Below are 15,757 nucleotides of genomic sequence, written 5' to 3'. Positions count from 1 at the left end.
CAACAAGCAAAAACCAAAATGAAGCGAGTATGGAGGGCTGAGAGTTTAAGTAACAAAAAGTTTGTAATGGTCAGCAAGGCCTCCAAGGCAAGTCTGTAAATGTACTAACTGATTAGACGTAGCAGCTGTGATTAAGGTTTGAGGAGTTGTGAATGGCAAAAACAGTCATTTCAACAATAAATGTGAATTGACTTTTCTAAAAGAAAATAAAAAATTGACAAAAGACTTTGTCCGAGATCAGAGCCTTGTGGAACTGATGTTGGTTTGTGTGCCGAAAACATTTTGCACATGTGCTAACAAAACATCCCTGTCTGTGTTTACTTTTTATTTATTTATGGAATGATTCCTGAATCTTTGAGTTAGAAGAAGCTGTGGATATATAACATATATTCCATAAACTATATTGCAAAAATCATCCCTTTATTTAGCTTTAATTTCCTTTGGTTAGCTTTCATTTTTCCACTAAAGCTAACTGATTAGCCTAATTGCTTTGCCTCTTGTGTTCTTATAAGAGGCAGAAAGTTACCACTGGATAGCATCTTATGTCTATATGTACACACAATATTTGGTATTTAATGCAAAAAAAAAAGTTGTTTAGAAAGTAATTCACATTTAAATGCTAAAAGTGAGTATTTTTTTGCTGAGCAGGTGCATCCTGTGTTTCAGGAAGACAGGAAACAGTTACAGCGCATCGATTTCCATGTGGCGGCTGACATTTGACATCAGTTTACGCCAGCAGATCTTTTACATATTTTGTTAGTAATCATCACTGATTTGTGTGTGTTTTTTTGTGTGTGTGTGTAAGAGCCACTCTGTCAGAGTCTGAGAAGAAGCTGATCTGTGTCAGTGTTAGAACTGACAGTTTATGTTCATGTCATCTCACCTGAACACGTTTAGATTTAGACATTTTCCATGGACACGTTCACGTTTTAGCTCCTAAAGTTTCCATCTCTTCTACCTCTAACTCTGGATGCAATGTCCGTATCCGTTACGCATCGTGTGTGAACAGAACGCAGTAAAATGCACACAGATTATGTTACCGTAACAAGTGTCGTCTCTTGGACAGACTCTAGGGAGAATATAAAAGCTGATATTATTATTATTATTCAAGGATCAGAAAGGTTTTTTTTTCACCTGATCAGAGTTTAGATGTTTAATGACGTGTGTTGCATGAAGAAAAGCTTCCTTCCCCTTTAGATATAAAACACACAGCTTATAAACTGATCAGGAAATGCACCAGTTCTTTTTCTTAGGCACCTCCTGTGTGACATGATGCAGAGCAGCTGCATTGTACCTGCTGGGACTCGGTGTCTTGAGCTGATCAGTAAAAAAAAAAAGTTGCATATCAACAGGATGATCTTCTGTTAGAGCACACAGTGAAAACAGTCAAAACCACATCTAATGACTCAAAGCAATCAGGCAGGCAATGGCATAGATTCTCTTTTTATTTTTTTTTTAAGTGTCAGTAAAGAGTGATTTGAAAAATAACCACGGAGGCATAAAGTCTGAAAAGCTACACTGTGCCACAAAGGTATTTACACCCCCTGCAGATGTTCGTTATTAAGTAAAGAACCATGATTTAATTCAGTTTCAAGGTTTTAAAAGAAAAGAAAACATAAAACTTTTGGGAAAAGAGAGTAGATACGTTTTCTTTTTCAAAATATTAACAAGAAAAATGGTAATAACATAATAATAATAATAATAATAATAAAAAGCATATGCTTCCTTGTACTTTTACTGACATTCTGTTGTGGAAATGCAATGCAATTTCCCGTCCATTGTCTAGTCCATCACGACAAAGATGGACTCCATTATGAGTTCTGGTCCATTTTAGGGAGGACCAAAACTAACATAATTAAAATTAAAAAGGAGAAATATTTTTGTTTTGCCCTTTCCTTGTACATATGTTTACATACGTCAAGAAATGTATATACAGTGATACCAGCAACCCCGTTTAAAGAAAAACTTTCAAAACCTGCATGTTATTACATCTACATTTTAATGATATTGGTTATTACGTGTAACGTGAAAGTTCAAAGGTATACATACTTCAGCAAGGTACAATATTCGTTTCTTTTTTATTATTATTATTATTATTATTATTATTATTATTATTTTACAATGTCAGACATTATACAACCATTTTACACCTTAAATTTGAACAAAAACGACGGTAAAAACTGGGTATTCATGTCATTCTTCTCGACATAGCTCTTTGCCCAAGGCACACAGTTTTACTTTGAAACGTAAAATACCTCAACCTGATTGGCTCTTTTCTTCTTCTGACGTGTACACGTCGAAGTGGCCAAGCAGGCGCGTCGAATCATAACACCGCATATGAAGTCACTTTACTCATCCTCATGTCGCGCGGGTCTTACCGCCTTATTTATCGGTTCCAGTGACAGGTGTAGCTACGGTGCGTGAGAGGCCGACGTTAGGGGACGAACAGCCGGGCACGGCCGTGAAAATATGGTCGCTGCGAGGGCTGACCAGCTGGAGTTAGCTTTGGCTAGCAAATGGCTGCTCGGCTGGGATGTCTGCCACTGTGAGAAGTAAGTGAGCCACCGCTACTTTTAGCTGCTTTACCACAAACATCCGCTTTATCACCTACCTTAGCCTCTCATACTGTTCAACTTTAAATAATAAAGCAAGACTTTGCCTTTGTTTTGGGGGGGTTAAAACGCAGAGTTGTAGGCGTGGGTCCTTCCTCTTCTAGCTTAAATTCTGTTTGTTTTGTTGTTGTTTTTTTTAGATGATAAGACACGGAAAAGTATTGAAGCAGAGGGAAACCTGAGCCTCTCCCCTCCCCAAACAAGCATGTGACAAACGGGCTCCAGTGTGACCAAAGACTTGGTTGCAGCCAAAATGCCTCGTCTGGATGAAGTGGCCAACATTGCCCTCAGGGTGCCCAGCATTCTGGTTCTGGACCTGCTGTATAAATGTGACGTCGAGGGTCTGACTGAAAACCTCAAGGCTAAAAACGAGGACATGCTCTTCAAATACAAATATGTCATTTGGAACATGTTCTATCTTGGTAAGTATTGCTTCATCTGTCAGTTTTAGCGAATTGTGCTGTCCGTGCGGAACGAAAGCGTCCCTGTGGCATCATGCTGCCACCACCGTGTTTCACCGTGGAGGCGGTACGCTCTCGCATGAATGCCCGTTGGCCAAAATCTTTGATTCTGAGCTCATCTGTAGAGCATCTTTTTCAACATGTGTGCTGGAAGTCAGTCATTTAAACCCAGACATGACTAGGGCTGAAACGATTAATCGTGATTAATCGTTTGTTGAAATAATTGCCAACTAATTTAGTAACGGATTAATGGTTAACTGGAGTATGCAGACCTGAAAAGAGGCTGCTTATTCAGAACAGCAATTAAGAAAAAACTGTACATAAAGTATATACATATTTTTGCTTTTATGACGAATAAAAATTTTTTTAATAAATTTGACCAAATACTCAGGAAATGCATGAAAACTAAACGGAAAACGATTTAAAACGTTGTCTATCCCGTTACCGAAGAGCTTGGCAGATAAAAATAATTTTAGTAATCTTAGCTCACCTAAAACAGGAAAAGTTTATCCTGATAAAAAATGTCACAATAAAAGGGACTGGATGCAAATTTAACTGTGAAAATAAAATGGCAAACCACATATTTCCTTCCGTTTCACATTTACGCGTTACGTGTCTGCATAAAATCCTAGCAAGCTGTGACGTTTGAGGTTGTACTGTAGCAAAAATATTTTGAGGTGTTGGGGATGTGGGTCCTTTTTTTTTGTTTTGGAGGTGCTGTACCTGAAGGTTTCAGCTTCTCTCTGCTCGGTTTTAGTGGATGTATTGAAACTTGACTTCTGTGCCCGTCTTTGTCCTCCAGCTCACCTGACAAACTTGGTCGTGTTAATCCTGCCGCTGAGACACATTGTTACGCTCTACCTTCATATCCTCGTTGCCCTCCTTCTGTACATGGGGCATCAGATTTCCAAGTGAGTTTTTACATCCTACTTTCTCTAAAACGTCAGGATATCAGGAACCACTCTCATTACCAAAAAAGGTTTATTTGTACAGTTTTTCACCATGAACCTCTTCAGACTGTAGATAAAGTATTCTCCCTAAAGTGAATAAGGTCATAGTCTGAGTTAGCCAAAATTTTGTTTAGCTAATTGTGGCTATGCTACACTATGTATTATCTTAATTTCTCTGCTTCACGTTTTGACTTTAGTATGAATACAGAGTCAGTCCAGAAGTAGAAAAAAAAGGTTTTATGAAGGTGTTGTAGCAGACGTTGATGCAGCATTAGGTTGGGCATCACTCGTTTGCTAGCTAAGCTTTTAGTTAACACCAGTGGGATATCCTGAAATAGGATCGTGCTATTTGTTTATCTCTTTGTTTCCCGTTTCTTTTCCAGGGATTATGTTCGAGAAGAGGTGCAGCTGGGATATGAAGGAGCGGTCTATCTCAATTCTTTGGCCTTTAATAGATTCGTCTCTGCCATGACTAGTGAGTATTTGAACCAAGTTGACTCTAAATGGTTCTACATGCTTCCTTTCGTTTCGGTTGGTTCGGCTTTTCCCCCATAAAACCTCCTAAGCCCAGCGGTAGGAGTGCTAAAACGTCTTATTTTTGTAGTAAGACCCGTTTTTTTTTTTATATGACTGCTTTTAAAATATTTATGTTAGAAATTAAAAATTTCCAAGACAATTTGAAGAACTGCTAATAAAAGCTGCTGTTACTAACCGCAGTTAATTCCTTCAAAAAAGTATTTTCTCACACAGACTCCTGTTGCTTTTTACCGCAGCAGGAGCCACGTTCTGGGGCTGAAGCGACTAATCGGATTAATCGTGAAGAATTGATTATTGAAATCGTCGTCCACTAATTTAGTAACTGATTAATTGTTGCTGAAAGAATATCATCGTCAGACAGTAGTCAACAGATTAGCAATACACTATATTGACAAGTCCAGCAGAAAGGCCTGAGGTTTTCACACCTTGATGTTAGACGTAATTTCTTTAGCTGCATATGCGTCCTTCACTACAAATGATCAAGAAAACTCGACAGGAAGGCTATGTTATTAATTTAAAAAGAATTTTTTTTTTTATTGAATCTCTAATATTGTATATAAAAAAAAGACTTAGGCGGTTAAATGAAATATCTGCAGAGTGTAGCAATTTTTTCCCGATTAATCGTCAGAATGATTGATTAATAAAATAATCGCTAGTCGCAGCCCTGTTTTCAACTTACTCTTGTTTTTGTGTGTAATGAATCTAGGAAATAATTCTCCAATGTTATGTAAAAATACATTATATAAAAAAGACTTAAATGGTTAAATTAAATATCTGCAGAATGTGTTGATTTTTGTTTTCTTCCCCCGTTTAATTGTCAGAATGATTGATTAGGTAATAAAATAATTGCTAGGCGCAAAACATTTTTTTTTTAATGTCCTTCTGGTCTTATGATAAACTTAATTTTGTTTTTATTTTTATTTCTTTAACAGGGAGTTCATGCGTTTGTCTGAAAAGGGCGATTGGAGCAGATTTTCCCCAGTAGTTAAAATGTTAAGACGGAAGAACCGAGGGGGAAACGACTTTACTACAGCTACTTAAAAAAAAAAAAAAAAACAAGAACATAAACCAAAATAAGTAGTTTGATCTTTCTATTTCTCCAAACTACAGGTCAGATCATCCTCAGCACGCTCTGTGCCTTCCTGATGAAGACCAGAAAGGTGTGGCTATTCTCCACTCACATGCTCCCCCTGCTGGCCCGACTCTTCGCCGTCCCTAATGCCGCGCTGCTGACCGTCAACACTTTCTCCGTGGGCCTGACGGTGGCAGGGATCGGCCTGTTTCTCCTCGCCAACCTGTTTGTGCCATATCGCCTGGCGAGGGCCGCCTACTCAGAGCTGCTTCACCTGGAGGTATTCCTTCCCCGAAGCCGTAGAGACGCAAAAACCTCGGCCCGAATGCTTATTTTCCGTCTTTTTATATGCAATACCTTCCCAAACTAAAACACCGGTTGTTCTTTCAGACTTTTTCTTTTGTGTTATAACATTTTTTAATGTATTAATTCACCACTTAGTTCATACAAGACAAGCATTACTGACTAACAAACAGAGGTATGGTTTTCCATTGACTAAATAATTACACAATTTGACAAGACGAACATAAATTGACGCCATGGAAACATGTCAATTCCAAAAAAAAATTGTTTTTCGCTATCAAGTTTTTTTTTGTTTTTTTTTGGCTTTATCAAAATTGGTTTATTTTTGCGAAACTGCAGTGAAAACACTTTTTTCACGTCACGCGAGTCACATGATCCACAGCCAGACGTTGCAGCCGGCGGAGACTACCAGCAAAAAGAAAACAGGAAGCAGCCGAAGTGTCATGTTTTTTAACAGCTTATGACATGACACGTGATTTTTATCCATGTCTTATTTAATGGAAACACCACAACTGTAAAATGTATTTATTTTTCTTGACATTAGAAGAACATCGACAAAGTTTTGGGCACGTTTCCAATGGAAACACAGCTACTTGAAAGCTTTCCAGGTATCTTTTCAAGCTCGGCCCCGTCATCACCCGGGGGCCTCCTGTCTCCTAGGTGATGGAGCTGTACAGACTCCTGGCGTTGGGGATCTCTCTGTGGAACCAGTTCGCTGTTCCTGCCCTCTTCAGTGTCTTCTGGTTCGTTCTGTTAGCCGTCCAGCTGGGCTCGGACGTCATGTCCTCCGGCGCCTTCGCGACTTATCAGGGAATCATGTTCTTTTTGCTCACTAGGTGCGTTTATTCCTGGATTTTTGCATTTACACTACTCTCTTTTTTTTATGTGTGTATTTTCTCCTGAATTTATAGTCATTTTGTTGTGTGTTTGCTGAACCACGCAGCGTGTCAGAATGTTGCTCCACGCCGTACTCTCTGTTGGGCCTCACCTTCGTGGTGTCCTATCTGGCTCTGGGACTTCTCAACCTGTGCAAGTTTTACCTGGGAGGTTACGCGGCGGTGCAGAACGAGAACGTCATGCACAGGTGAGACGCTGTCCACCGACTTCCTGATTGTTTTCGTTTTCTGTTCACATCGAGCGACAGTTTGAATTATTTGAAACGTCACGAACGCTGAACCGTGTGTCAAGTGGTAGCGTTTATTTCACCAGGCGTTTTAAGACCTGATTCAGTTACAGACACAGGAACTTGTGATTGTTTTTGTCATTTTTTTTTTTTTTTTTTTGCAGTAGAACTCACTAACTTTGTGTTGCTACTTCAGAAGTATTTGCAGGGAATTTTGCAATATGTTTTCCTTATTAAACCCCTTTGAAAAAAATCTACATATTGAAGAAAAAAATAAGGCTGAGGCAGCAGTACAGTAGAATTAAGAAATACTGCCACCTGCAGGTGGGAGCTAGCAGTCGGTAAACGCAATGTTTTTCTCCAATTTTTGCTGGTAAATCTGCAATACACCCGCAGTTATGCGATGCTGTGATAAAAATCCGCGAATTTCTTGATTTTGGGTGACAATTTTTTCAGTTGTGGAATTGTGAAAAACTGGAGGGACTGATTAGGCTGTTATTAAAATCCATTCAGCGTCATCAGACCGAATTCTTTAACTCAATATGCAAATAAACGTAAAACAAATAAAATAAATCCCATTGGGGAACAAATTGTGTCCTTTGCCAGTAAAGGGCAGTAAACGTTGAGCAGTCAGATCAGACAGCATGGAAAACATCCCAACATGTTGGCTCCGTTACCTGCAGTTGAATCACGTTTTTTTTTTTTTCTTCTCACTGCCTAAAGTTGAATTTTAACAAAGTTTTCTTGTTTTAGTTTAGTTAGAATTACCAAAATTATTTGTATTTGCTAGATGCCAGAAAACCTGGTGAGACCTTTTTATTTTTTGTAACTTTCCTCGAATTGAAAAGTTTACATACATCTGGTCAATATTAGGGATAATTGTTTTTTACAATGTATGACTTGTGTCAAACCCTTTGGGTTTCTGTCCCGTATAGACACCAAATGTACATAAGCTTTTGAATTTGAGGAAATCTGCAAAAAAAAAAAAAAAAACTCTGAAAAAAATAAATCTACTTCTCGCCAAGTTTTTTGGCATTTACCAAACAGAAATAATTTTGGTATGTCTAACAAGACTAAAACCAGAAAAGTTTGATCTGATTTATCTTCAAACAGTGAGGAAAAATTGTTTGCTGACGTTTTTTTATTTTAGTATTTTTTGACTGTATCCTCAGGTCAAATGTCAATCACTTACAAAACGCCCCCGCGACCTCATTTAATTTGGACCTTTGTTCCAGAACGTCTTGTGCAAAACTCTGTCCACCTATGAACATTTCTTCACAAAATTTGTTTCTCAATTTAAAAAAAAATTAAATTAAATTAAACCAAAAATATTTCCTTAACTTCTCCTTGTGCTCGTTTCGCCAGAGGCGTGACAGAGGGAGTCACTCTGCTGCTGCTCGCCCTGCAGACAGGCCTGCTGGACATGCAGGCGCTGCAGCGCACCTTCCTCCTCAGCATCATCCTCTTCATTGTGCTGACATCAACCCTGCAGTCCATGATAGAAATAACAGATCCCATCATTCTCGCCCTGGGCGCGTCACGCAACAGGTACCAACCGCTCAGCGAATTTCACGTCTTCGCAAATGAGTCAGAGCTGAGAAAAAGTTGTAAAATATATATATATATATATATAATGTTTTTTCCCTTTCTGCTGTTGTGATTTGGTTTTAGAAGTTTGTGGAAGCACTTCCGTGGCCTCAGCATGTGTCTGCTTCTGCTGGTTTTCCCGGTGTTCATGGCTTATAAAATCTCCCAGTTTTTCCACATGGACTTCTGGCTCCTCATACTGGTTTCCAGCTGCATGCTAACCTCCCTCCAGGTCTGTTTGTTGTCATGTCATATAAAAATAATTGAGACACGTTGCTTTAAATCATGTGTATTATTATTATTATTTTATTAGGATGAAATTTCTTGAAACATGGTCCCTCTGCAGTACGTAGGATAATAACATCTTTCTTTAATTTTGGCGCCATGTATATTCTTTTAAAGTTACATAATTTGACATTCCTGCACAAATTTTACTTACTAAGATAAAGTTGGCATGGAGGCTGGATGCAAACTCTGTTAGTCCATGGATAGGTTAATGTTTCCTTCTTGTCTTGTTTGTTTTGTTTTGTTTGGCAGCAGCCCAACATCAGTAACTTGAACCCCTGCTGGACGTATCTCCATATTTTTCCGTTTTTGGGTTCATGGTTACAGCTCACAGTTGTCTAGCTCAGTAGTTATATTCAGTTCCATGCACTTTGATCATTTTATCAAATGTATTTTTTTTTTAAAGACACTTGCTGTTACGCCATGAGTCACTTCAAGCTAATCAGACAGCAGCTGCACTCAAATACTCTCACCTACATTTGGCTCAGACACTGGGAGAAAAATGTGCCGTTTGTTATCGTGGCTAAACGTAGCAAGGGACGTTTAACGATTGATTTAATTATGAATCTGACTCTCAGATACCAGCGTCTGGCTAAACTGACAGAACAGTGAAAAAAGAAAGTTGGTTAAAGAACGCATTTTCTTGCTTAAGAAAATTTAAGTTCACAAACAACAGCACTGACTTTTGGTTTTCTGACTAAGTCAGAACCCAGAAAATAAACAACTGTGCCACTTTGAGTTATAAGAGTAATATTTAATTTTAAAAAATGCTTGAAATGCCAGACTCTGACTCTTCTTAAACCCTTGTGAACCTGGAATAAACAGAGTGGAATGGGATTTGGATAGACAGTACTAAAAGCCCTTCCTAGATTGGGTTGTGGTACCAATATTTATAAGCGCATTCTTGTTTGACTGCCGTCTGTTGCTGATGAGAAAATACACACTTTTACACACACAAACATTCACACATCTGATGCATGCTTCTCCTTCCTGCAGACTTTGAAAGTACATCAAATATTTAAAATGAAAACAAAACAAAGGAGTAAAAAACGCTGACTCTCCCGTGTATTAATAGTTCCTGATAAACAATGACGACGACGATTCTTGTCCAGGTCACCGGCACCATGCTGATCTACTGCCTCTTCATGGTGGAGCTGTTCCGCAGCGACCCGATCGAGAGCCTGGACGAGGTCATCTACTGGGTGAACGCCATCAGCAGGGTGCTGGAGTTCCTGGTGGCGCTGTGCGTGGTGGCCTACGGCACCTGGGAGTCGCTGTTCGGCGAGTGGAGCTGGATGGGCGCCTCCGTCATCATCATCCACTCGTACTTCAACGTGTGGCTCCGAGCCCAGTCCGGCTGGAAGAGCTTCCTGCTCCGGCGGGAAGCGGCGAAAAAGATCAACTCTCTGCCCAGAGCCACGGCGGAGCAGCTGGACCAGCACAACGACGTCTGCTCCATCTGCTTCCAGGTGTGTCGCTCGCTCCACAAGGTGCCGATAACATGGGATTTTAAATAATAACATGTACTGTAATATGCTGTGATGTCAGTTAGCCGTGGAGCCTTATTTTAATGATCATAGCTTGTGATAGCGGAGCGATAAAAAAGTAAATTGGAGGCATCAGTAGTTGGTGCAGCGAAACATCTTCTTTCTTGTGTATTTAATTTGTTTTTGGCTTTGAAAGAAAAAAATTAAAAGGTCTTAAATTCATTAAAGAAACTGTAAGTTGGCCTTAAATACATTGATCTCAGGTCTTACATTTTGTCTTGGTTATGTAGGTTTTTTTCTCTTTTGGGGCTTTCGTATCAGGCAAAAGTTTGAGTTGTATCATCAAATCTGTGTCTCGAGGCGGTTAGGGCTGTCGGTAACAAGTTGCTAAAAATTGCTAGCTTTATGAGTATAAATTTACATGCAGTTGGCTGGACAACATTCACAAAAAAATAAAACTAAAAAAAATCACAAAATAGCTAGCTAACCAAAAGACCACAGGAAATTTGCACTTAGTCCCCTGAAAAAAAGAAAAGTGCATTTCTTTTGTACATTTCTGTTATGACATACAGTACAGACCAAAAGTTTGGACACACCTTCTAATTCAATGGGTTTTCTTTATTTTTATGACTATTTATAAGGCAATAAATCCCACTTATTAACCTGACAGGGCAGGTTGACCTATGAAGTGAAAACCATTTCAGGTGACTACCTCTTGAAGCTCATCAAGAAAATGCAGAGTGTGTGCAAAGCAGTAATCACAGCAAAAGGTTGCTACTTTGAAGAAACTAGAATATAAGGGGTATTTTCAGTTGTTTTACACTTTTTTGTTTAGTGCATATTTCCACATGTTATTCATAGTTTTGATGCCTTCAGTGTGAATCTACAATGTCAATAGTCATGAAAATAAAGGAAACTCATTGAATTAAAAGGTGTGTCCAAACCTTTGGTCTGTACTGTAGATCTTAAATGGTCTTAAAAAGTCTTAAATTTGAGTTGGTGAAACTTGCAGAAACCCTACCGATGGTATGATTTTTATGGCCGTTCTAAAGAGCGTAAAACCATCATAAGACACCAACAAATACAAGAAACACAGTTTTCTCTGAATCTCTCTGCAGTGATTTCTCACATAACAAACTGGCTTACCATGTCGTCTTTAAAAGACTGAAATTTTCACTGGGAAAATAAGAGCGTGCTCATCATGTAATGCAATCTTATTGCTTCCCAGCAGTTGTGTTATCTGCAGAAAAGTCACCTGATAAAGGATTTCTGTAGTAATGTATGAAATATTGTGCTTGAGAAAACATTCATCCAATGAAAAAAATATAAATACAATTCTGATGCCTACACATGATTTGGACCTTTCTAAATTCTGGCCCAGTCAGAGATTTCCAAAGTACTTATAGTGCTTTTAAAAGCACAGTGTTATCCCAAGGTGCTTTACAAATAATTATTGAAACATTACAAGCAAGATACAACAATGACACAGTGTATTATAAGCCTGGCGGGCCTCCAGGCTTTACTTGTTCCTCCACCAGACTTAGCATTGCTTATTTATTTACTTTTTTTTTAATGTTTCCATTTTTAAAGACTTTATAGTGTATGGTGTTCATCTGTTAATCTTCCAATCTTCTAATAAAACATAATTATCAAGTGATATTTTCACATTTCCTGTCAACTTCAAACATTTTTGTACTATATATAAATATTTATTAAGTTCTCAAAATACAGCATACATAAATCATACACAAGAGTATAAAGCATATATATATTTAACAAAATTGCTGTATAAGAAAAATATACTCTTACCAATGCGACAATAAAAAGAAAACCGTACAATAGCTAAAAATAAAATAAAATAAAAACAAGTCAGGCACCCTAAGAGGCTGAGCGAGCGTTGGGGTCAGTCTTACAATGAGAAAGATGGTCCAAAACCAGCTGCCAGATACTACAGAACTTATTAGTGGAGCCCACAGCATCATACCGCAATTTCTCCAAGTGAAGAATCTCAGTAAAATCAGTTAACCACATTTTAAACTGAGGAACCTTGTCAGTTTTCCACAATCTTAATATTCCTTTCTTAGCTATTACCATTCCATACACCACAGTCGTTTGCATAGAAATGCTGCGGTTCCTTCAAAAGATATTTAACTCAACAACACGACGGGCCGCTGGATGAATGACTGCCCCAGCAACCAACCACTGGGCTTAGCAAGTTTTCTGGGGGAAACCTTGCATATTGTTCTAACAGTATGTAATTTAGGTACAATTGATTTACTGAGTGTAAAAATCTATATCAGATTTATTATTTTCTGACCAACTCATAACCAGTTAAGTCAGCAGTCAATTTCTTAGTTTATCTCCAAAACTAATATACTCGTTCAGTACTGATTTATTTATTTTTTATTTTTTTTATTTATTTACCAGTTTAATGCGATTTTGGAGATTTTAAACTGAGTTAAAATTGGTCACTTAAGTTTTCACAAAACAGCTGCACTGGTTGGACTGGGCGAAAGCAATGTTTAAAAAAAAAAAAAAAAATCCCAAGCGGACAAAGTATTTAAAACGTCTATAAATTGTGTCTACAAGAGCGCAGTGCAAACGGAGTCTGGAGCCGTTCTGGTCCGTTCTGGCTTCAGGTCCGCTCAGTAAACGAACGACAGTAGTACGAAATGCGTCACGCTGTGTGGGACTTTTGAGACGTGTTCTTCCTGTTTTTCCAGCTTGACTCCACCTTCTTTAGTTCACGCTGTTGTTGTGTTTATTTGCAGCACTGTAAATACAGATGGAAATCTAAATGTATAATACGAATCGGGGAAAAGATGGCAAAAAAAAAAAGCTCATCTAAGATTAGAGCAATTCCTAGTTCTGGGAATTCTGAATCGATTAAAAAAATAAATACTCAAAAAATTGATTTTAAAATGAGTTTAAGCTGTTCGTTTTTGACGGTCGTATTTGCGAATGTACTGCACGTCTTTCTGTATATATTTTGAATAATTCTTTGATTTTTAAGAAAAAGCCAGGCGGCTAAGCTAGCCTAACAACTGTTAGGTTAGCAAAAAGAGGTTTTTGTTTAAATATAAATTGATGGAACGTTACAGAATTGCTTTAAATAATAAATGTTTTGTTTGTTTACCGCGTCTTTTCCTCTTGTCATAGAATTTAAACAAAATTTCTAGACCAGTTTGAATAGAAAAACCGGTTCTTGAATTAAAAATTGTTTTTGCATCAAATAGTTTCTGAATTAAATCGTGACCCTAAAAATCTGAGTCGAATCGCCAGACACTGAAAGATTTGCATCTTTATTCAAAATATAAAATAGAGTGCGAGTTTACTCTACTGTAAATTAGCAAAGAGGCAACGGATTTGATTACCTAAAGTGTGTTCAATGATGGCAACAAAATTATTAGAGAAATGTTATTGACAGTTCATGAGAGCAAGCTGGCTCACATGTTGTAAAATAAAAAATAAATAAAAATAAAATTATGGAACACCCTGTTTTGGAAAAACAGAGTCTTTAGTCAGAAGCTACTTCAAATTGCAGACTGCTACAGGTGCCAGCATGTACCACCATCTACACCAACTCTGAAGAATTCGAATGAATATAGGTTGCAACATTTAATTTCCCTTTGGAAATCAATAAAGTATTTTTACATTTCTTTTAAAACCAGATTCGTCTTTCTCTACAGGAAATGAGCTCTGCCGTCATCACGTACTGCGGCCATTTTTTCCACGGCAACTGTCTCCGCAAGTGGCTGTACGTGCAGGAAACCTGTCCCATGTGCCACCAGACGGTCCGACCGACACCGGCGGGTCAGAGCCCAGCTCCGGGGGACGACGGCCCGGCCCCCCGGGGGGACCTGGGGCCGGATCCGGTCGCACAAGAAGGAGAGCAGGACCTGGAAAAGCCGAGCGACGAGGGAAACCCGGGTCTCGCCCGGCAACAGCTGGAGAAGGAGAGCGAGAGCGAAGACCGGCCGTCTGAGCCTGAAAGCGTAGTTGTCCGAGATCTCGCGTTTGGGTCCGACGGTGAACTGGACGTTAGGTTTAGTTCCCAGAACCGACTGGGAAGAACTTCTGAGAACTGTTGCAGCCCGTTTGAGGTGAACGGCACAGACTCATCTCCGCGGACAGACCTTGGAGCCGTGAGCGAGACCCAAACGGCCTCCGAGTTAACAGGACTCCACGGTTTTGCGTTCCATCCCAATCATGACAGGACATCTAAATCGAGCCACAGCCTTCATTCACACGAGGGAAACGTTAGTGATGAAAATCAGAAGCTCGTCTCAGGTGGCGCGAGTCCTGTTGGCGCCCAAACATCTCTCGAATCATGTGATCAAAACTCTGCCGACTCCGTGAACAGTCGTCACGGTTTCAGCACGCATTCAAATGTGATCCTCAAGGCGCCGTCCTCGGGTACCACAGATTCCCAGGCGACGGCGGCCGACTGCGCTCCATCTGTGCCTTGATGGGTTTGAAATCCAATTTTCCTTATTGGACTTGATCATCAAACACATCTGCCTTCTCTATGTGAATCAGTTATATAAAACGACTCAAATATCTCTTGTATGGAATGTTCTTCACACTAGCAAAAAATACGAGTATTGGACCTATTTGTGTAAACTTACCATACAATTGTAAAGCAGGAAATCATTAGAATAACTATAATGAGCTATAAAAAAAAAATCATCTTGAAATAATATTTTGTCTTTACTATTCATTCCACTTTTATCACTGAGTGTTAATTGATCTATTTTTGAGTTAGTCTAAACATAAACTGCACTTCAGTTTACAAACTCACTTTGACAGACTTTTCTTTTTTTTTCTAAAATGTGAACTATTTAGAACAAGTACATCTCAATAAATTAAAATGTGATTAAAAATTATAACAGTATTTAATTCAAAAAGTAAAACTCAACAGATACACGAAACAGTCATTAGTTTTATGTCTCAACCTCGAGGAGCAATGAATTTTAATGAGGGGTTTTATGTGATGGTTACTAAATAGTGGTTGAAAGGAGAATGTGACATGACGAATATTTTTTTTTCCCTTAAATAAAAATATGTGTTGGACTTTTTAGACCCTAATCACTGCAGCTGACTGAAGACGTTGTCCCTCTGCTATAGTCAAACACTTTTACTACAACTTTCGTGCTTTTCTTTTTTCTTACAAATAGCGACTCACAAAACCCAAACACGAAGCATCACATGTCAAATTTATATTTTTGGCGTGTTTATAAAGGATCAGATTTCACGACTCGTCTGACTCGTTTGGTCTTACTGTAGGCTTGCGCCCAATTTGCCATCATATCCGCTGCGTCACGCGCGGTTAGGCCCGCC

The 15,757-nt window shown here is 38.8% G+C and overlaps 1 protein-coding gene across 2 annotated transcripts; it reads left to right on the top strand.

Moving 5' to 3' along the window:
* Positions 1 to 2,283: 2,283 nt before the first annotated feature.
* On the top strand, positions 2,284 to 15,511 carry LOC116708411 (RING finger protein 145). 2 transcript variants are annotated; one of them, XM_032546257.1, is made up of 11 exons: positions 2,284 to 2,552; positions 2,753 to 3,034; positions 3,876 to 3,984; positions 4,407 to 4,498; positions 5,671 to 5,912; positions 6,596 to 6,771; positions 6,879 to 7,019; positions 8,424 to 8,606; positions 8,733 to 8,877; positions 10,043 to 10,399; positions 14,107 to 15,511. In XM_032546257.1, the coding sequence occupies exons 2-11, from the start codon at positions 2,866 to 2,868 to the stop codon at positions 14,884 to 14,886; spliced, it is 2,394 nt and encodes a 797-aa protein (XP_032402148.1). In that variant the 5' UTR covers positions 2,284 to 2,552; positions 2,753 to 2,865; the 3' UTR covers positions 14,887 to 15,511. The 2 variants fall into 2 exon arrangements, with proteins under 2 accessions (XP_032402148.1, XP_032402147.1); XM_032546256.1 differs by having other exon boundaries at positions 2,285 to 2,552; positions 8,730 to 8,877.
* Positions 15,512 to 15,757: the final 246 nt, after the last annotated feature.

This window comes from Xiphophorus hellerii, chromosome 19, assembly GCF_003331165.1.
Source record: "Xiphophorus hellerii strain 12219 chromosome 19, Xiphophorus_hellerii-4.1, whole genome shotgun sequence".
Taxonomy (NCBI): Eukaryota; Metazoa; Chordata; class Actinopteri; order Cyprinodontiformes; family Poeciliidae; genus Xiphophorus; species Xiphophorus hellerii.
Note: the sequence above shows the minus strand (reverse complement) of the source record. Positions and strands in the feature narration are given on the sequence as shown.